This window comes from Protopterus annectens, chromosome 6.part1 (genome assembly GCF_019279795.1).
Source record: "Protopterus annectens isolate FY-2018-M chromosome 6.part1, PAN1.0, whole genome shotgun sequence".
NCBI lineage: Eukaryota > Metazoa > Chordata > Ceratodontiformes > Protopteridae > Protopterus > Protopterus annectens.
Window position 1 is genome coordinate 417,421,208 of NC_056738.1, and position 21,887 is coordinate 417,443,094.

The 21,887-nt window shown below is 38.9% G+C and overlaps 1 protein-coding gene across 1 annotated transcript in view; it reads right to left on the minus strand.

Annotated features, from left to right (window-relative positions):
* Positions 1–21,849, minus strand: part of LOC122805306 (solute carrier family 22 member 6-A-like) — a 982,968-nt gene extending 961,119 nt beyond the window's left edge. Inside the window, exon 1 of the mRNA XM_044075394.1 lies at positions 20,614–21,849. Within this exon, the coding sequence (XP_043931329.1) occupies positions 20,614–21,015 (402 nt within the window). The 5' untranslated portion in view covers positions 21,016–21,849. The remainder of the gene's footprint in view (positions 1–20,613) is intronic.
* Between the last annotated feature and the right edge of the window lie 38 nt (positions 21,850–21,887).

A 21,887-nucleotide genomic window follows, 5' to 3' on the forward strand; every position in this document is an offset into this window, starting at 1 on the left:
ATGGTGACATTTTGTTAAGTGGGAATATAACAGGATGTGCATAGTGCTAAATGGGACAAAGAGGCAAATACAAAAAGGGGTCTAGGGAGGCAATAGCAATTATTCCACTGAGACCATGGGAAGCTGTGAAAAGTATTTGATAACCAGTTGCATAATGGGGGGAGCGGGACCATAGACATATGATGTCCACAGTATGCCAAACACACAAACACACCCACTGGCTGACATATGTAACCACATGTTATAGGGCTTTGGATCAATATGACAATACACACAACAGAGAAGGCATGGAACATTGCCAAAGACATGTCTACATGGGGGGGGGGGGGGGATCTCCAACATAGAAGCAGCTTATATAGGCGGATTCTCTGGGAATGGGTAGTGAACCGTCATGTCCAGGGGTGGCTTGGATGTGGTAGCTGTGCTGGCAGCAATCACCCAAGTTTCAGTAGGGGATGCTCCAAGTTAATAATACCCATTAAAAATATGTACAGGACAATATAGTGCATGTGTGCTGGGATTAAATCAACAAGAACATTCTGTATATCTGTTATTTTACATTGGGTTGCAACTACAACAACCCACACATCAGTACATGTATGTCACCATATACTGTATGAATAACTTATTGTCAAAAACTATACATGCCACAGAGTGATATAGGCATATGTGTGAATGCTGCCAAACATATTATTGATTCATGCTTTCATGAAGTCTACTGGTGGAGAGCCAGTACAAAGGGACAGCACATGCCTATGTCACAGGTTACATGTGGCTGATGATGATGATGATGGTGGTGGTGGTGGTGGTGACACTGTGCACATGGCACAACCTGGACTGCAATACTATTTTGGGAAGACTCACCTACATCAACCATATCAATAGCCTCTGTGGAGGTATAGGTTGCCCTCACCACATCCATGGTGCATGGTAAGCATCCTGTAACAATGACCCCCCCAAAGGTTCCCACGAGTTCCAAGTTAACACTGATTTATGTACCCAGATCATGGACTGACACCTAAGAGTCACACTACCTCTGATGGGCACATTCCCACATTAGGGCAGGGGCACGGGAGTTTGTGGTTTGACCATGACTCCAAGTCTGTCCCAGATCTGAGTGCAACACTTACATAAATCAGTGAGTGTGCAGGTCAGTGATCCAGGCAGTGACAGCTGTTACCACCAGCATTGTGGAGACAGTGAGTATGTTTCATGACTTCCATGGTGATGTGTGATGCCCCTGCACTGGCCCAGTAATTAAGGAGTCTCAATCCTCACCACTGGCAATAATGAGGGATATACACAATTGGGGAATGACAAGTACTTACACAGTAAAGTACAATTTCCCTTAACAGCACACACAGATCACAGTCAGTCTGGGGGCTGGTTTCTCCCTTTTTCTTCAGATCTCCAATAAGACTCCCCACTGGCACAGCTATAGGGTTAAGATCTCATCTGAAGGGTCAAGCCAAGACCTCCAGCACCCTCTCTGTGCAACCATTGCTTCGTGTCCCTGCCCAAGTAGCTGAGATTTGATTTATATACAAAGACACACATACACCTGGGGAAAGCTGGCACAGGGTTTACTAGCTATACCCCCTTCTGCCTAGGCTATAAGGTAGTTATCACTGCCACCAACCCCTACTTATCAGCTACTATAAATTCCCTTACAAAGGGTGACCAATCCAATCCTACTTTGTAATGTTACTATTATCCAAATGGTAAGTTTGACTAAGGCTATTTAAGAGTGGTCTGTACAGTGTCATCAAATACATATGTAAGTACTCTAAGAGCTTAAATATGTCTCACAAATATCAGCCACAAAGATAAGTTTAAATATATTTAATAATAAATAATAAAAGAACAAGACAATAGTCAATCAACACAGTAACTACAGAGTTTGGAATCACAGGAAATATTTTAAAACAACATTGCAGGACAGTCTTAAATAAATACAGAAAACATCTAAACTAATCATTACTATATTCCTAACTATATCTAAAAGAAATTACTGTACCCTAGACTTACAAAGCAATGCAGATGCAGAAGTGCTGAATTGATGTTTCTAGCTCCAAGACAAGATACAAAATGATTTTGGATGGTAGTGTAGTGATGTTCCTTTAAGAGCTTACTACTGAACAATCACATGGGAGAACTGGGAGGGGTATTTAAAACTCTAATTTGTACTAGTTTTTTATCTGAAGAAGTTCAAGTTAATATACTGGACGAAAAGCGCTTTATTTTATTCATTAAATATACTTATTTAATCTGGATTCTACCGTTTTATTTGCCGGAACCAGTTGCCAGTGTTTTATTTTTGGATTGTCTTTCATTTTTGAGTCATAGAGGGCATTCTGTAGCACATCAGCATATGGTAAGGGACTTTGTCAATGGTCTGTTGGACATGAAGCTTCTCAAGCATATCGTGCTGCTTTACCAGCAATGATGAGGGTCTTTTTTTTTGGATGAGGATTGAGGCACCTGCACCTTTCTTCCTTTCCTGTGTTGTGGCTGGTGTAAAAGTATGGAAGTCATTGTAGCCCTGTAGAAATGGAGGGCTCACAGCTGATTTGAATCACATCTCAGTCACTACACATATGTCTAGGTTTAGGCTTCAAGCATTAATCAGTACTACCTTTTAGTTTTCATTAGTTTATTTTGCTATGAAGATAGTTTGATTCAGTTGACATCACCTAAAAAGGCACGATGTGTGTGGATAATGTTTTAGCCAATATACAAAAGCCCAGAGGGGACAAGTACATACTATCTCTGGCAAAGCAGCATGGTCCCTTGACCATGTCCTCAGACTGATATATATTTTACCCCACTTGAATGACACCAAAAGTTAAGCCAACTATTGAAATCAATTTATTTTGGTCATACTGAGGTATCACCTTTGGAGAAGATAGAATGATGCTCAGTGGTAGACTCATACCTGCAAGGTCATATAGTCATAGAGCTCCATCATGTATCTCTTCATATAGCACAGGGAGTTGCAGCTTAAGTTGTTAAAACCTGCATGCACTATGATAGAGTCATAATAATACTTGCTGTTCAATGACTTGACTACCTGTGTGATCTGGTGAATTCTGGCCCCAGACAAGCAACTGACTGTCACTTTTTCCTTACTCAGCCTGTTGAATGGTGCATCTGTATGTCTCATTGCAGAGTCACCTCTGACTAGGATATTAGGTTGTGTGGATGCTTGCCTTTTGGGCATAGTAACTGATCCACTGTGACATTGGTTACTATGTGAGGTGTTAGGCTTTGCCCATGTTGCAGACATGGAATGTTACTGATGGTGCTTGATGCCCCAAAGAGGTTTTTGTAGGTCTTTGAGGTTTGGGCAGGTAACGCTTTAGAACCTCGGCATATGATGTACTATGTGTGTTATGTGAGTTGTGTAGAGGTGTGCTGTAAGTTGAGCTGATGCTGATCCTTACATCAGTGGTGACAGTATGTGACTCTTTAGCCTCCATTGACATTAAGTAAATATAACTTTCACATACTGCATTGTGCCATTTGAATAGTAGATAGTCACCATACAGGATGAGACAATTTCTTAATTGTCTCAAGATTCCATGCTCAATCAGTCTGACTACATAAATTGCAGGAGAATGCTTTTCAGTGGTTCCTATTTGCCAGATTTTGGGGCTGGGGGGGGAGTGTTTTAGGTAGGGAAGTACTTTGGCTTAATACAGCAACTGAGGGAGTGATGCCTGACTGGATAGGCATCTGAGGTGGCTAACTATTATAAAGGGATGATTAATTTTCTTGGACTAAGGGGAGGCTACTACAAGTTCTACCACAGAGCTGTCTTGTCAGCACTTGGTGCAGCTGAATAAAGCCACATATTAGTAGTGCATTCTGTTTGATTCTAGCAAGGCTTTCTATGTAAAATGCCCTTGTGCACAGTACCCACTATCAAGCGCGACCTACACCTGTAGTTTGCTGAGTTTGTAGGAGATGAGCTAGGAGAGTAAATTAATTAAAGAAGCCAGACATCTAGAACCAATGAAGCTCTATAACACAGATCTTGCAGCAAATCACATTGCTTTTACTACTGTGAGTCAAAACTACAAATCTGTGGTCCTAGCTGGGCTAGAATTTCAAGCAACTGTAGCTATTTTTGTGAGTACAAGGGAACCAGTGACAAATATCTGTGCTCCTAGCTGGGCTGAAATTTCAAACTACTGTACCTATTTCTTTAGGAGCAGGGAAATTAGTAGCAATTGAATCAAACAGAAGGCAGGGGAGGCAGAAATAATGTAAAAAACAGAAAAGAAACGGACAGCAGTAACACTGTTTTCAAAACAGTAGGTTCAGCTTATTAATGTAGGCACAAGGAAGCAGAAAACAATGTTTCCCAATTATACTGTAGATGAAAAGGTCTGTAATATAGCACAGCTCCAACAATAAAATCATAATGCTCTCAATGCTGTGAATCAAGCTTACAAGACTATGGCACCACACACGTCAGAGTTATGCAAATATAATTACGATTAGCAAGAAGGTAAAAATGTGAAATAAATGTTTATAAGACTTTATGAAGCACATATCTTACAGTAAACCACAATACTTCCATTATCCACTATTGCAAATCAAACTACAAGACTATGGTACCAGACTAGGCTGAGATCACAAACATGTGTGCAAGTACAGTTACTATTAGTATTAAACAGGTAAAAAAAGAAAGCTGTTTGTAGCACAGATGCTACAGTGAAACACAATGGCCCCACTACTGCAGACAAACTACAAGACTATAGCACCAGACAAGGCTGAGGTCACAAGCAAGCAATATTTGTTAAAAATACTAAAATTGCATAGAATGCAGACATAAATGTATAGGTAGTTAGGTGACTAAGTGCAGCACAAATATGCAATTCAAATTTGAAAAATGTTTTTGTTCTTCCCTTTTGTGAAAAAAGACTGTTTTGATTACCTGGAGTCCACCACAATCAGCATAGCTCTTGTCTTAATGCTTCTGGTCATCCAAACTGATCAGTCTTGATTCAAAGCCCTGGATGAGCACAGATCATGGCAGATTGTAAGAGATGAACTAGGAGTGCAAACCAATTAAAAAAGCCAGAAACTGGAGTAAATGGAGCTCTGTATCATGGGTATTTCAGAAAATCACAATGCTCGAAACTGGAAGTCCGTGGTCCTATCTAGGCTAGAAATTTAAGCTACCATAGCTATTTTTTGTTGGCAAAACTAATTGCAGCTATATCAAACAGAAGGCAGATGAGGCAGAACAATGTAGCAAACATAAAAGAAACAGGGAAAGCAGTAACAATTGTTTCAGTTTGTATGTGCAACCTATTTAGGCATTAGCAAGCAAAAAACTGATTCCTAAATATACTGTAAATGAAAAACAATGGTAATGTAGCACAGGTCCTGCAGAAAAATCACAATACTCCCACTACTGTGTATCAAACTTACAAGGCTATGACACCAGTCCAGGCAGATTTATGCAGGTACAATTACTATTAGCTGGAGGGAGGTAAAAAGCAGGAACTCTGAAATAAATGGTTGTAAGGGCTTTCTGGAACACAGATCTTGGAGTAAATCTCAATACTCCCATTATTGCAAATCAAACTACAAGGCTATGGCACTAGACCAGTCTGAATGTGCAAGTAGTTACTTTTATGTTTTTTTTTTTATTTGCAGTTTGTTTGTCAGGATGGTCCATTGGGCCACAAAGGAGCCCATTTTCAATGGAGTCCTGGGGAGGAAAGCTCCAGAAAAATACAAATACATAGTACACATTTCACATAAACATCTCAGATTAAATCATAAGAATACAGAGTAAATATGGTAAGAATAAAACAAATAACATTTATAAAATACATGAGATTCAGTAAAAACAGCAATAAAATGCATTTTTGAAGAAATAACAGTGTGGGTAAGTGTTTTAGTAGTTAGTCAAATACCTGACTAAGGATGTGGAACTATAGGAGGCAGTGAATGGCACAAGTAAGTTTCAGGAGACTAGTAAGAAGTGTAGGAAGAATTAGGTAGGATGGGAACAAGAGCACTTCCATTGTGAAGTAAGGTGTAAATGCAGCAAGGCTTTAAATGAGGAGAGACTGCTAGTGGTGCTGATGGGAGGTGGTAGAGAATTCCAGAGGCGTGCTAGAGAGAAGGACATTAGATGATTCGCAGCTGGACATACAGGTTTGAGCAATTTAATTAGTTTTTGGGAATTGGATCTTAGGAGTTGATCTGGTTCATGCATTTCAAAGGTATTGGCTAGGGAGGGGCAGAGAAAGGGGATGTGAATGAGGTTGTGCACTTAGATGAGTTGGGTATAAGTGAGGAAAGTTAGGTAGCTCTAGCCAACTTAGTTGGTGAAGGGAATTACAATGATGAGAAGAGGATCTGTGACCTGCAGCAAATTTTGATATCTTGTTGTAACAAGATGAGAGTTTTGTCTTGAGGGAAGATCGCAGGTTGGTGAGGGTAGATGCACCATAAAGGAGGGATGAGATATGTGTTAGCTAGTGTAAACCTGGTGGAGGGAGAGATACAACAATTGTGGCGGTAAAGCATACCAAGCTTTTTATGGGGTTTTTTGATATTTACTTGTAGATGTTTGTCGAATTTTAGTTGATCATCAATGAATAGTCCTGATAATTTAGTGTCAGAGACCATTTCTAGGGGACTATTATTTTTGCTGGTGATTACGAATGATTGTTTATCTAGGGAAGTGGTTTTGGAGGTGGTGAATAACATACGTTTGGTTTTGGTTGCCTTAAGGGCCAGATGGTTCTTTAGCATCCACTGCTCAATGAAAAAGAAGGTGCTTTGTGTTAGATTGTTTAGAGTGGGGATAGAAGGGGAGGAGCAGATAATAGTAGCATCGTCGGCATATTGGATGAGGCTGGAGTTTGGAATGGCTTGGTAGAAATCGTTTATGAATATGTTGAATAGCAGAAGGCCTAAAATGGTACCTTTGGGGACATCTGTTGATGTACTAGGGAAGGGTGAGGTGTTTTTTTCCATTTAACTGCTTGCTGCCTATTTGTGAGGTAACTGGAGAACCACTTGGTGGGGGAAGGGGATAGGTTTAGTTTGGAGAGTTTATTAAGAAGCAGATTGTGGGAAATGGTGTCAAATGCCTTAGAGAGGCCAAGGAGAAGGGGGAACATGAAGTGGCTAGAATCACAGGCTTCATTTCTAGGAAGGAGAGGAGGGCAGTGGAGGTGCTATGACCAGGTTTAAAGCCATGCTGTATAGGGGTAAGGAGCTGGTCGTTAATGAAATAGGGTAAGAGTTGGTGAACACATTTTTCAAGAAGTGGGGGGGGTAGGATAGCAATATGACAGAAGTTTGGAATGTCATTATTATTGCCTCCTTTATGGAGAGGAATAATAAAGCCTTTCTTTCAGAGCTGGGGGACCTGGCATTCCGAGATGGACCAATTAATTATTATGCTGACAGGGAGGGCAATGGCTTCTGCAGCTACTTTTAGGAAGTAGGATGGGATTTCATCAGGGGTGTTGGAACCAGGTTTTAGTTTTAGGAGAAGTTTTTTTTATGGTGGATATAGAGATGGATTGATCAAGAAGGGTGGAGGTTGGGGGCAAGAGATGCTGGGGAGGAAGGGGTGGGTTCTGGCTGAGGAGGGGTGACTGGATTGTTGGTGAAGGATGATGTTAGCTTGTGTATGGACTGTATGAAGAAAGAGTTAAATTGGGTGGCTAAATCCGTGTCAGATGGATATGGGTTAGTGCAAGGGTTTTCTATTTTCCCAGGGTTGAGGAGAGATGAGATTCCTTTCCAAAATTGTTTTAGTAGTAATGAAGAAAACAAAGGCAGGAACTATGAAATAAATGTAATGACTTTCGGGAACACAGATCTTGCAGTAAATCACAATACTCCCAGTATTGCAAATCAAACTACAAGATTATAGCACCAAATCATGCTTAAATTACAGGCAGATATGTTTTGTTAAAACAGCAGATTAAAATTGCACAAAATGCAGACATAAATATGCAGGCAGATAGTAAACTTCAAGTGCAACACAAATATGCAAGCTAAAGTTGAAATATTTTTATTTTCTTCCCTTTTGGAAAAAAATCTGTTTTGAATGTTTATAGAGTCCACCACAATCAGCACAGCTCTTCTCTCAATGTTTCTGGTCTTCCACATTGAGCATCATCTTGATTCAAAGAACCTGGGTAAGCATAGTACAGAGCAGTTTGGAGGAGATGAGCTATGAGGGTAAACCAATTTAAAAAGCTAGAAACTGGAGTTAATGGACCTCTGTAACATGGGTCTTTCAGCAAATCACAGAGCTTTTACCACTGTGAGTCTAAACTACAGGTCTGTGGCCCTAGCTAGACTATGATTTCAAGCTACTGTAGCTAATTCTGTGGAAGCAGGGAAATTGGTTGCAGCTGTGTCAAACAGAAGGCAGATAAGGCAGAAACAATGTGAAAAAAAATAAACAGTCAGAGTAGTAACATTTTTTTCAAAATTGTAAGTGCAGCCTATGTAGACACTAGCAAGCAGAAGTAATGTTTGCCAAGTATACTGAAGATGAAAAACAGTTGTAATGTAGCACAGGTCTTGCAGTAAAGCCACAATAACTTCACTATTATGAATCAGACTTAGAAGACCATAGCACCAGACCAGGCAAATTTATTCAAGTACAATTGCTATTAGCTGTAATGAGGTAAAAAAAAGAAGGAAATGTGAAATAAGTGCTTATAAAGGCTTTCCAGAACTCAGATCATGCAGTAAATCACAATATCCCCACTACTGCAAATATGAAACTACAAGACCATGGCACCAGACCAGGGACAGTGAGCAAGCAGTTACTTTTAGCAAGAAAAGAGGTACAAAAGGTAAGAACTGTGAAATAATTGCTTATGAAAACTGTTTGCAGCACAGGTCTGGCAATGAAACACAATGCTCTCACTAATGCAAATCAAACTACAACACTATGACACCAGACCAGGTTGCATATACAACTGCAGTTAGTATTCGCAATGAAGAGGCAAAAAAGTCAGGAACTGTGAAGTAATTACGAAAGTGGTTCCCTACTGAAATGTCAACACTTGAAATGCTGAGTGCTGACAAAGGGGAAAAAGAAATCTAAAATACAGAAGAAGGGTAAGTCTCACAAATCACTCATCTCCTTTAAACTTCTTTTTTGCAGGGGACAAGCCCCCCCTGCTCCCTCCAATGTGAGGGTCAAGCCCCCAAAACCCTCCAGACTTATATATCCTAACTTCAAAAATCATCATACCTCAGAAAATGTGGAATATTCTGGGAAATGGCCATCTTGGATTTAGTTTAGGTAAGTCTATCTTTTTAGCCATTCAGTCTCCATGTTTTGGAACTCAGTGTAGTGGGTCCTGACGTTTCAAAATGATTATCATGAAAACTGTTTGAAACATGTTTATAATAGCCTGGTAACACATCTGTTTGTGTACCTAACAATTAGATGACCCTGTGGGAAGACCCCCTTGCACAAACTATTGGTGCAGATCAGACATGGAATCATGTGAACTGGCTGGGTGCCATATGGATACATTATATAGAATGTCCTAAGGCAGAGGAACTATTTTACATAAAATATATGCATGTATATCTAGACACACACACACACACACATATATATATATATATATATATATATATATATATACACTAGATAATCTTGACATACTGAAATGTCGAAATTCAGTACGTCGAGACCGAATAGTGGAAAGTGCAGTTAATCAAAACTACACTATGCCGAATCCGCCACTATCATGGTGTTGTGCAGTTTGTGGATTTATCTGGGGTTTCAGGTAAGTGTTGTGTGCTTGAGGATATTGGGTAGGGATTTTATTTTATTTTTATTTTATTTTATTTTACATTTGTTGACCGGGCTAGTCTAACTGGATATATGTCCATTTTCTGTAGAGGCCTGGGGAGATAAGCTCCAAGACAATTAGTAACAAAAAATGCTAGTACAATACATTAACAAAGGATGGCAGCTCATTACATAACTATCTAACAAACTTATCACATATATAAATTAAATCTCAGCAAGACAAGGTCAGGTAAATGAAGAAACTAAATAAAAATCTAAAATTAAGAAAATATCAACAGGACAAGGTCAGTTAAACATAGCAAGTTTAAAGTTATCTATATTATAAAGGAAGATTGGAGTTAGTACTGAGAGATTAGCAGGTAAACAGAACCCAGTAAATAAGAGAAAGTTAATCAGGTTTAGAACAGGGGCATCATTTTAGTGTGTGTGAGTGCGTGCGGTGGTGTTTTTTGTGTGTGTGTGTTTAGTGCAACCTCACAGTTAGAATATATAAGTGTGGGGGGCACAGCCCCCCACATGAGGGGTGCAGGGGGGCTTTCCCCCCTGCTTATAGGTAGGTTAGGTATGTTTGTGTGTGTTGTTATGTTTGTTTAGTTAGGTAGGTGTATGTGTGTGCGATTATGTCCTGGTTTGTGTGTGTGAATGGTCGCAATTGTAGCATTCATGTATGTGGGTTTTCGACTATTCAGTCTTGAAATACTGAAATTCGACATTTCAGTATTTCAAGATTGTATAGTGAATATATATATATATATATATATATATATATATATATATATATATATATATATATATATATATATATATATATATATATATATATATATATATATATATAGATATATAGACAGAGCATTCTCTGAGCTCTCTTTCTCATCCTTCCCTCACCACTCTGGCAGGGTATAACCCCTGGTGATGTGAGCAAGTTAGGGCCCCTCTAAACACAACCCAAAACAGGTGTTAGCTGATCGTGTCAAGGTTTAAACACTCTACCTCCCTGCCAGTCCTCCATGAAAGCTGCAACCCGCCATCCCCATCTTTCTTATTAAAATTAAACAACATCGTGTCAAGGTATAAACACTCTACCTCCCTGCCAGTCCTCAGCGAAAGCTGCAACCTCCCAAGCGGCCATCCCCATCTTTCTCATTAAAATTAAACAACATCATGTCAAGGTCTAAACACTCTACCTCCCAGCCAATCCTCCATGAAAGCTGCAACCTGGCAAATGGCCATCCCCATCTTTCTCATTAAAATTAAAGAATGTAAGTCTCAGCTTGTATACTTGTTTTAACATTGTTTTTGCCTTGCCCTCATCTCTGCATCACATCACCAGGCTCCCCAGTGAACTTCTTGCATTAACTTACTCTTAAATTAGTGATCCCCCACTAATTTGTTTTATACTTTCACTAGTTGCCCCCCACTCTTCTTTTTCTTGATCAGGGACCCTGATAACTGTTTTCTTCACTCTAATCTGCTCAGGTTCTCTGCTCCTATTGTTTTGGGAACTTGGCTCCCCTCCCTCATTATCTTGCTCTTTAGTTATTCTTGTCCCCAGTCACTCTTTTACCAAGCTCATACCTTTCCCTTACCCTCTTTAATCTCATCTCTCCCCTTACTCTGTCCCTCCTAAAGTTCAACTCTTCGTAGCAGTACATAGTGTTTTCTAACTTGTGTGCTTACCTTTCTGGTAGTTTCTGATGGGCCCATTGCATTTTGTCTGGTCCATTACAAGCCAATCATACTTTCCGTTACACTTTTTCCCATTGTTTTTTTCCTCTTCTATCTTGTTCCTCCAAGCATGCTTTGTGAGCATTAAAACCTGCTGTTAGCATTCCCCGCCGTCTTTCTTGTTCTTCCCTCACCACTCTGGCAGCATATAACGCCTGTCAATGTGAGAGAGCTATGGGCCCCTCTAGATACAACCCAAACAGGCATTAGCTGGTAACTACATTTGTGTTCAATTATACTTTGTATCTATTCTCTGCCAAACATCTCAAAACACTATTGCTGATAGTAAGAATGTACACAAATTCAAAAGTCTTGCTTCATGACCAACCTTACTATGCTCTGTTAGTTATTTCTGGTACCCTAAGTGCATGGTTTATAGAGTGTCGTTTGTAACTATAACTTGATAAGCTAAGTTTTGTAGTTGACTATACTTGCATCTGTTGAATTTAGATGATATGTAGGCTGGCATCTCCACCGCTGTCTACTACAATAACATCAATTATGTTACAAACTGTATTAATTGCACCTTCAGCGTTAGTCAATTTTGACTTGCTTTGCTACAGTCCAGAAATTTATACATTGTCTACCTTCCTGTATATTACTGTGTCTTTTTAATATTTTGTTGAGACTACAGACTGTGCGAACTGTGTTTATGTGCATTATTGATCTAGTATTCCTGTACATTACTGTATCTTTCTAATAGTTTGTTGAGACTATAGACTGTGCAAACTGTTCTTATTGTACATTACAGATCTAGTATGCCAAATCCTTTGGTGTATTGTACGTGGATATTGTTTAATAGATTAAGTTACTACACTGTTAATTACATGGTAGTAAATGCTGTTATACCACTTAATTTGCCTAGCATTACTGTATCCCATGTCTAACTCGATCTTACCACCTAAACTCAAAAGTTGATAACTGTGTTTTACTTACACAACCTGTATATGCTCCTTCTAACCTTCATTTTCTCTCCCTTTTCATAGATTATGTCAAGGTCTAAACATTCTACCTCCCTACCAATCCTTCTCAAAAGCTGCAACCTGCCAAATGGCCATCCTCATCTTTCTCATTAAAGTTAAACAACACAGGTCTTAGCTTATATACTTGTTTTAACATTGTTTTTGCCTTGCCCTCATCTCCTTATCACATTGCCAGGCTGCAATAGCTCCCCACTGAACTTCCTGCATTAACTTCCTCTTAAACTAGTGCCCCCCCTACACTATTTTGTTTTATACTTTCAGTGGTTGTTCCCCAATCTTCTTTTTCTCGAGCCGTAACTCTGATAGCTTTTTTCTTAACTCTCTTCAATCTGCTCAGGTTTTCTATTCCTACCATTTTTGGAACCTGACTCCCCTCCCTCATTACCTTGCTCTCTAGTTATTCTTGTCCCCAGCCACTGTTTTGCCAAGCTTATACCTCTCACCTATCCTCTTTAATCTCCTCTCCCTCTTACTCTTTCCCACTTAAAGTACAAAGACAAAACTGTGTCTTTTTCAACTCTTCTTAGCACTTCATAGTGTTTTTTAACGTGCATACGTACCTTTCTGATAGTTTCTGATGGGTCCATTGCATTGAGTATGGTCCAACCTGCTCTGTTCACCCTTGCTACATTCGGGCTCACTCTGCTCCACTACCCTACCCCCATTCCCACCCATCACTGACATTACCAGATTTATATTCCCTCCTCATTAACTATCCTCCTCCTCCTTCAAATCATCCCTCCAATTAGGTTACTACACCTAACCACATCCCGCATCCACCCCATTCTCTCAGCTACATATCAATTAGTCTCAGCCTTGTTAATAATTTAAATTCCCCTCTCCTCACACTCCATTCATCATGGCCCCCTTCAAATCATCCCTCCAGTTAGGTTACTAGACCTAACAACATCCCACACCCACCCCATTCTCTCAGCTACATATCAGTCTCAGCCTTGCTAATAATTTAAATTCCCCTCTTCTCACACTCCATTCATCATGACTCATTTTACCTTAGCATTCCATTTCTTATTCTACTCACTCAACTCTCCTCTTACCACAACAAACTACACTTCTCAAAATCTTCCCCTAAGCTTTCCTTTTCCCTCAATAGCCATAACCTAACCTACTCTTTCTACATCTCCTCATCGCTCTTTACCACCTCCCATTTTCATCTGTACAAGGTCAAAACTCTCTCTCACATCCCCCAAATGACAAACTTAAACTACACTTCTATAGCCCAAACCCACTTCACCCACATCATCCTACATTCTTTAAAATAACTCTCCTCCAAGCTGGCAACATTCACCACAACCACAGCCCGTCACCCCCTTCCCTCAAACCCAGCATGCACCCCTCCCCACCCCCGCCTCCCCCAAACACACACCTGCCTACTCCACACTGCACCACTTGCAAAATCCCAGACCTGTTCTCAATGAACATACAAAGCCTTCCCAATAAAACCACTGCCCAAAACTCTCCTCATATTTTAACTTTAACTGAAACTTGGTTAAAACCACACATAGCTAGTAATGAAAATGTACCTCCAGATTACAACATATTTTGATTAGATAGAGAGACAAAAAAGGAGGTGGTGTTGCAATTCTCTATTTTGATCTACTTAATCTCTCCCCCTTTCAAACACAACTGCCAAGCTTTCACTCTGCTGAACTACTTGTTCCTAATTGTCACCTGAACGCCCACAAAAAGTTCGCCGTAGCCTCAATTTACATCCCACCATAAAATAACATTCTGGTACTCTAAAATATACTTTCCTGGCTGACCAACAACATTTCCTATGAAACTATCATTCTGGGAGATGTTAACACAGACTAGTCAAAACCTCATGTTTGACTCCCCCATATGTGTATTAACCTTCATGGTTTCAAACAACTCATCACATCCCCCACTCACATTAATAAAACTTCTGGTACCACCTTTAGCCTTGAATGGACACTTACTACAGACCCTAATCTTTACCACAACCCCCGCACCCTAGCTGACTCCCTTAGTGACCACTTACCCATTCACATCCAAAGACACTCTATTCCTATACCTAGATTGCGCATAAACAGAAACTGACAAAAAATATTTTCATTTGACACTAATTTATTCAACTCAAAACTAGCATCCATTAACTGGTCCTTCCTACACTCCACCCTCCCTTGGTGAAGCTGTGGAAAAATTTAACCAGATCTTCCTGGGCATCATAGACTCACTTGCTCCCCCCCCAAAAAAAATAGGATAAAAATCACCCATACATCTTGATTATCAAAAGAAGCATGCTCCTTCATGCACAGAAGGGATGGTATCTGGAAAGCCTGGCTGAAAACCAAATTCATACCCTACTACAAAGCTACAAGGAAATCAGAAATCTTATTAAAAATGCATTTACCAATAAAAACTTTTATAATACAGCACAATCTAAACCCCTCTCCAACCCCAAAACATTCTGGTCCACCATCAATAATAACCTACACCCCTCAACCCCAAATCCCTTCCCTAATAACTAAAAACTAGAGATTGCCACTCTGCTCAATAACTACTTTATAGACACCATCCACAAACTAACTCACTCTGACCATAACCCCAGTCCCCCTAACGTTTGCCCATCTCCTACATATATTAACAAAACACCTTTCTCTCTTAAACCTTTTCCTACCTCCTACATCAAATCTCTTCTTTGTAAACTTAAACCTTGTTCCCCATCTGCTCATAAACTACCTCCCTTCTTTCTCAACCTTGCTGCTAATTCCATAGCCTTCCCCATTTCTATTCTAATAAATAGATCAATTCAAGAAGGCACAGTTCCTAACTTCTGGAAATCTTTCTATACTATACCACTTCACAAAGGAGGTAACTCCACAGAACCCTCTACCTTTAGACCAATAGCCATCCTATCACCACTTTCTAAAATTCTTGAAAAATGTATCCACTCTCAACTGCTTAAATACCTAATGCAGGAAAACCTCTTAATCCCTACCCAGCATGGCTTCCAGCCAAACCACAGCACTGCTACAGCCCTTTTATCTTTTGCTCATACAGTTGCCGAGGCCAGAGACAATAATCAACTTGTGTCCTGTCTCTTCCTTGACCTATCCAAAGCATTTGAACCGGTGTCTCACGCTAAACTACTAACAGAACGAACTGATCTTAACCTCTCTCCTACCACCTTGCAGTGGTCCTCCAGCTACCTTACTAACAGATTACAGTCTGTGTGATGGCTCACTTCTTACTCCACCTTCTTGCCTGTAAAAACAGGGGTACCCTACGGTTCGATCCTAAGCCCCATTCTATTCAATATCTTTATCAACAACCTCCACCTGTAACCACTCTAGTCTTATCCAATATGCAAATGACTTGACCCTCATCACATCCTCTGATAACATCTCATCTCCATTCTCTCACACAAAACACATTTAACACCATCAAAAAGTGGCTTCATGAAAACCAGCTTATCCTAAACCTGAAAAAATAAACTCTTATTCTTTCTACCAAAATCACTCTCACACCATAAATCTTCCTTTTACATCTCTTCACTATATAACACTATCATCAAAGCAGACTCACATACAAAACTCCTCGGCACCATAATAGATGACCAGCTAAAATTTGACCAGCATATTCATCAGTGTATCAAAAAAACACATCAAAAACTAAGATTGCTGTACAGAAACAAAAAATACCTTACTCCTGAAACCAAACTATTCCTAGCTAGGGCATTCCTACTGCCAGGACTACTGTATGCCGCTCCCATCCTCATAAACCTTCAAGCCACATTCATTTCACAACTAGAATAAAGTTATAATAAAATCACTAGGTTTGCAACAAACCTGCCTTATAGGTCTCACCATAGCTCTCAACATTCCATCTCCAAAATGATGAACGATAGCCCTCATAATGTGGAACAAATGGGCAAAATGTGGAATACATACTAATGGCTTACTAACAACTTCAACTAGGAAGGCCATAGGATGGTTAAAATATTCTGGCTTTACTTATAAAGATGATATTTTAATGAATTAATATGATTCATTTCTATTTACCATGGATTTCACTTTAAAAAGTTCCTAACGCTGAATGTGTGACAGGGTCTTTCAATGTGGAACACTGTGGAACTTTGAGGAACATGAACTTTTTAAGACCTCAAATGAGGTACGTTCCTCGTAATGAGGTACACTTGAGAGGTATGGGTCTCACCATTGCATTACTTTAAAACAACTGCAATGGCCAGAATTGCCCCCACCAACTTCTTACAGCACAACTACAAATCACACACTCCATCCTATACAAACCTATTGCTTGGCCTGCCCCTCCCTCTCTACACTTGTTTCCTTCTACACCCCAACCAGATCTCTCAGAAGCTCTGACCAACAACTCCTTGACATACATAAACTCAACAGAAATATAGGTAAACTTCTCTACAACTACAGTGTGTCTCTTGCCTGGAACAAACTTCCTTACTCCATTAGAAACACCTCAAATATTACTCAGTTTAAAAAGCAACTAAAACTCTTCCTCTTGAGCTCAAGGATCTGTCCTTGCAAGTAACCTACTTAAACCCTCCCATCCTTCCAACCTTACATCACATCAGTCAACTTATTTCTCTTCCTCTCTAACAACTTCATGGTTACTTTTTCTTTCGATATCCCATTATAGGTAGCTTCACTAAACTAGTAATGTCACTACTAGTTATCCACAGTGTCTAATAACAATGTGATTATGAATGTATGTAATGTATTTCTATTTGTTTGTTGTTACTGAAACTCTTAAAGGTCTGTGACTACGTTTTGCCTCAATCTGGTACTTTCCTTGACTCAGCTGTAAATAAATACTGTGTACATTTAAAGATGCCACTTTCTTTCAATTGTATTTTTTTGTTTGAAACTGTATTTTTGTGCTCAATCTTTTTGTTCTGTATTATTGACTCTAACTACTATGTATAACTTGGAATATGTATCATTCAATGTTAGTTTGAATTTATGTACGTTATATCCTGGAGCCTTTCTCCTCGGGTCTCCTCTGAAAATGGGCTTCTAGCTCAGTTGGACCAACCCAAATAACAAATGTCAAATAAATAAATAAGCAAAATAATGCCCTCCAGGGTGTGTATTGCTGTGTAAATAATGCCCTTCTAGGGGTGTAGTGTTGGTCCTCAGAATACCCCTTGGTGTGCATTCTTTACACAGTAACACACACCCCAATAAGCATTATTGCTTGCTTGAAAAAATGGGTTTCAAAAATAATAAAATGCCACTGATAACACAGCATTCCAAAAGAGCCCCCAGAAAAAATAACATCCATTATTCAGGGCATTAAATCCACATACCACGATTAAAAGCTTTCTTTAAACTACCAGTTTTCCACTCACTAACCTTGGTTTACAGAAACTGAAAGGAGAGCAAAAGTGCAAACAGAAGACACATTAAAAGTAGTCCTAGGAGACTATTGTGGTTGTAATCCAAGGGTTTATCTGTGTCATCAGAGCCAGTACATCCAAAATTATCTAACTCCACTAATTTCTAAGCCAGTAATTTGGATATATTGTGCAATGAATTAAAAAAGTGTTTTGCATGGGGATTATTTTCACTTTCAGTGAGCTGGGGAAAGTTTTAATAAAAATGCAGCTCAAGCTACAAATTTAATCACAAAACGCTGCAAATATTTTTTGTACTTGATCTGCGAACAGTACATATATTTTGTAAATGCTGTTCAGTACATCAGTGGATATTATATATATTACTGTTAATCATGCTTTTAACATTAATTTATTTATTTTAGTTTTTTTATCAGACAAATTAATTAGATTATCTTCCAGTCTGCTGCAGTTGTAATTATGTTAAGCACTGCTAATTGCTCATAAATTGCTTTATATGGCAACTTATGTACCAGTACTCATCAACTTTATTTTTTTTCCTTACAGTTTGTTTGTGAGTCTGTGTGTGTCAGTGTTATTTGTAAAGTCATGGAGTGCATTAGTGCAGAACATTAACAATCCCTGGACCCAAGCCAGCCTGGGTTTATAAAAGGCAGATCTTGCCTACTAAACAACATAGTTCTTTGAAAAATCACTGAGGCATTGGATGGGGGGGAAATCTATCCACACCACTTACTTTGACCTGGCAATGGCCTTTGATAGTCTACATTCTGGCTTTATCTACAAACTCTAACATTGTCAATACACTTGATAGAGAGACTGCTGACACTGCAACACAGCATACGGGGGAGCTGAATTCCTGCATGTTATCCTTCTGCTTGAACTGGTAATAGCTCAGGTGGATGTAAAAGATTACATTCATTTAAATCAGTGATTTACACACACATTTTTTTACATTCATACTTAAAATTATTTACAAGTTATCAACACAAAAAACGTAACCAGAGTTCTGTTTCTTTCATTATTTTTCTTTTATATTTACCCTCTATGCCCTACCCTTTCTTTCACAACTGACTTGATATTTCAGCTAATGCATCATTCTCTTCCAGGTTCTTGTTATATAACAAAGTCTCACATCTTTTTTCCACATCACCTATATTATTACAAACAGTACTTTATCCCATTTACCAAAACTATATTTCTTTCCTTTATCATACTTTCCATATAATATATTTATATTTATACAATTAAACCATTCCAATCTCTATTAATTTATAAACTCTTCCCAAAATTTTATATTCTGTTTGCAATCCAAAAACCAATGCTTTATTGTTTCTTCTTCACTGCAGTCAACACATTTTATTTCTTTCATTGCCTTATATTTCATATTTCCTTTTACCAGTTAACTTGTGTGATATAGGGGAAGTTCCCTGATGCCCAGGCTAAATGTCCCCTAGTGGTGTCAATACAACCTCGGGTCTCCCCTAAAAAGAGGCTACTACCTAGTGGGATTAAACCAGTCAACAAAGGATGGCGGGATAAAAAAATAAATAAATAAATGTAAGTAAACCTTTATGTAACCACAGGATAGTAAACTGGCTTACTGACAGAACTCAGTCAATTTGGATTGCGAGCATGCTGGCCTCTAAATAGCTCATAAATAATGGTGTCACACAGAGATCAGTGCTAGGGCTGTTTCTATTTAGTATTTCCCTGTCTGAGGTTCAAGCTACGGCTAACTGAATTTACAGATGATTGAAAAGGAGCACAGCCTAAAGCTAAATGCTAAAAAATGTAGAACTGTGTCATTTGAAAAATGTGACCGTCCATGCACTTTTCGTATACATGGCACTTTCCTCAGAAATGACACGGTCATTACGGACCAGGCCTTTATGCAGACAGTGAACTCTCCTTTGACTAGTATACATCTACTGCTGTCAGAAAGTCAACTGAGATCATCAAAACTATATCTCGTAGGCCCAAGAAAGTTACCCCTCTCTAGTCTTCCCTCATGAGACCCATAATAGTATATAATGTTCCTTTTAGTAAATATGCATACAAACACATGGTCCCCCTTGAAAAACTCACAATACTTCCTCCCCAAAAAAATTAAGGGTATGATTTCCAAAAACTGTATAGATCATTTTAAAGCATTATTGGTCTTCCCATCTCATACACACTCCTAAGGAGTTATCTTTGCCTTAAGCACAAGGCCTCAAATTACTTAGTCTTGAGTTGTGCTCTGCGCACTCATAAATCCTGTAACAAAATGAACATCTGTTGAAAAGATATAAATCTCCATCATAAGAAAAAAGAACCTGCTGTCTGAGTAGATACCTCTGTGAAAGAATTCCTCTCCTCAAGAATCGACTTCCTCCATAAATTTAGCAAAGTAGCTCCCTAACCCCATTCAAACACAAACTAGACAAGTTAATAGGTATCTGTAAATTCACCCCAGGACAGGCCCCTATTGCTCTCATAGAAATAGGAGTAAGTAGTAGAATTTTGGTAGCTAGACTTCACATGATCTATCGAGTCAATAGCCAAGTAATAAGTTACAAACGTATGTGACTATAGGTAACCATTTAATTTGTTTTCAGATAAGTAGCGAAAGAGAACTTATTAGGAAATGACTAACGATATATGATAAAACAGTAATGTTAAGATGATTGCGTGACTGAAAATTATGGAGAACATACCTCAGAAATGATTGTGGAACTGAACTCTGTCTGATCATATATCCATCCATCTCTGCAGGGCTCTGTTTCCAGTCCAGTCATATTTGCTTGGGTATAGTTGAAGTTTAAGAGATTCCATTGTGGTGATGAGAATCGAACACAGCTCTCTGGCTTTTGTTTGCTGTCCATTGGGACAAATATCCTCAATAAATCCTGGGACTTCACATTTTCACTAAGATTATGGTAGTGGGAGTCATTAGTGTCAAAAAGGGTCCGGCAGTGGTGACGTGGTACAGCTCCACTGAAATTCTGAATAAGGAAATGACTTGCCATCATGAAAGCTGGTAATGCTAGCATAGAAATATTCAAATGCTGAAAGCGTCCCATGCTACCCACCTTTTCCAAGAGGTCTGCAAAACCCATACTGACTGTTTGACTTTGCCTTGCTAAGTAAAAGTAATTCAGAAACTACTAGGCTTTCACAGCATACATGACATGTCTCTAAATGTAGACCACATGAACAGGTTATCAGCCAACATATACCACACTTATTTTAAGAAGAATTGTTCTCCGGAGCAGATATTAATTACAAGTACATGACTTGCTGTATTTGTAATCTACACATTTCTTTAAAAATATTAATACAACCCTTGAATTATTCCTAGACAAGTGTTCATGTCATATAAAACACCAGAAGTGTACTTTCCTGCCTACACAAATGGAAACGCTTTATAGGCAAAAACAGTAGTAACTGCTGAGAACAGCACCCAAAGTCTGATGATATCCAGTAATAAAAGCTATAAAGACAGCTTCTGAAACAGCCTTTTTTTTCAGAGTATATCTTACACACTGTTCAATTAAATGCCACTTGTTTAGGAATTAAGAAGTTTCATGGATGTCCAATCAAAACCACCTGTTAATCAGGACAATAAAACATCTCTCATTCCATACTCAGAAATACAAGTTCTGAACAACCTTTAGATAAACTGAGTATTTTCCAGTCCTATACTCTGATTTTTAGTTATTAGTTAACAGTATGTTTTTCACAAGATAGGATGGCATGAAAATTGTCTTTTAAAGTACTGAAGACTTTCTTCAGTAAGTATTCTATAAAGAATACCAGTGTTTTAGTACATAGTGCAAGCTCTCTTTGTTAAAAGTGAAGACTTGGATGGCAGCAGGAAGTGCGGAAATGTCCCAAAAGTCAGTGCATGGAGCAGTAAAGCATCTCTCTGTGTAATCTATGGAGCTGGGAGGTTAGAAATGTTAATATTGTCAGAAGGTATCTGGCCTGA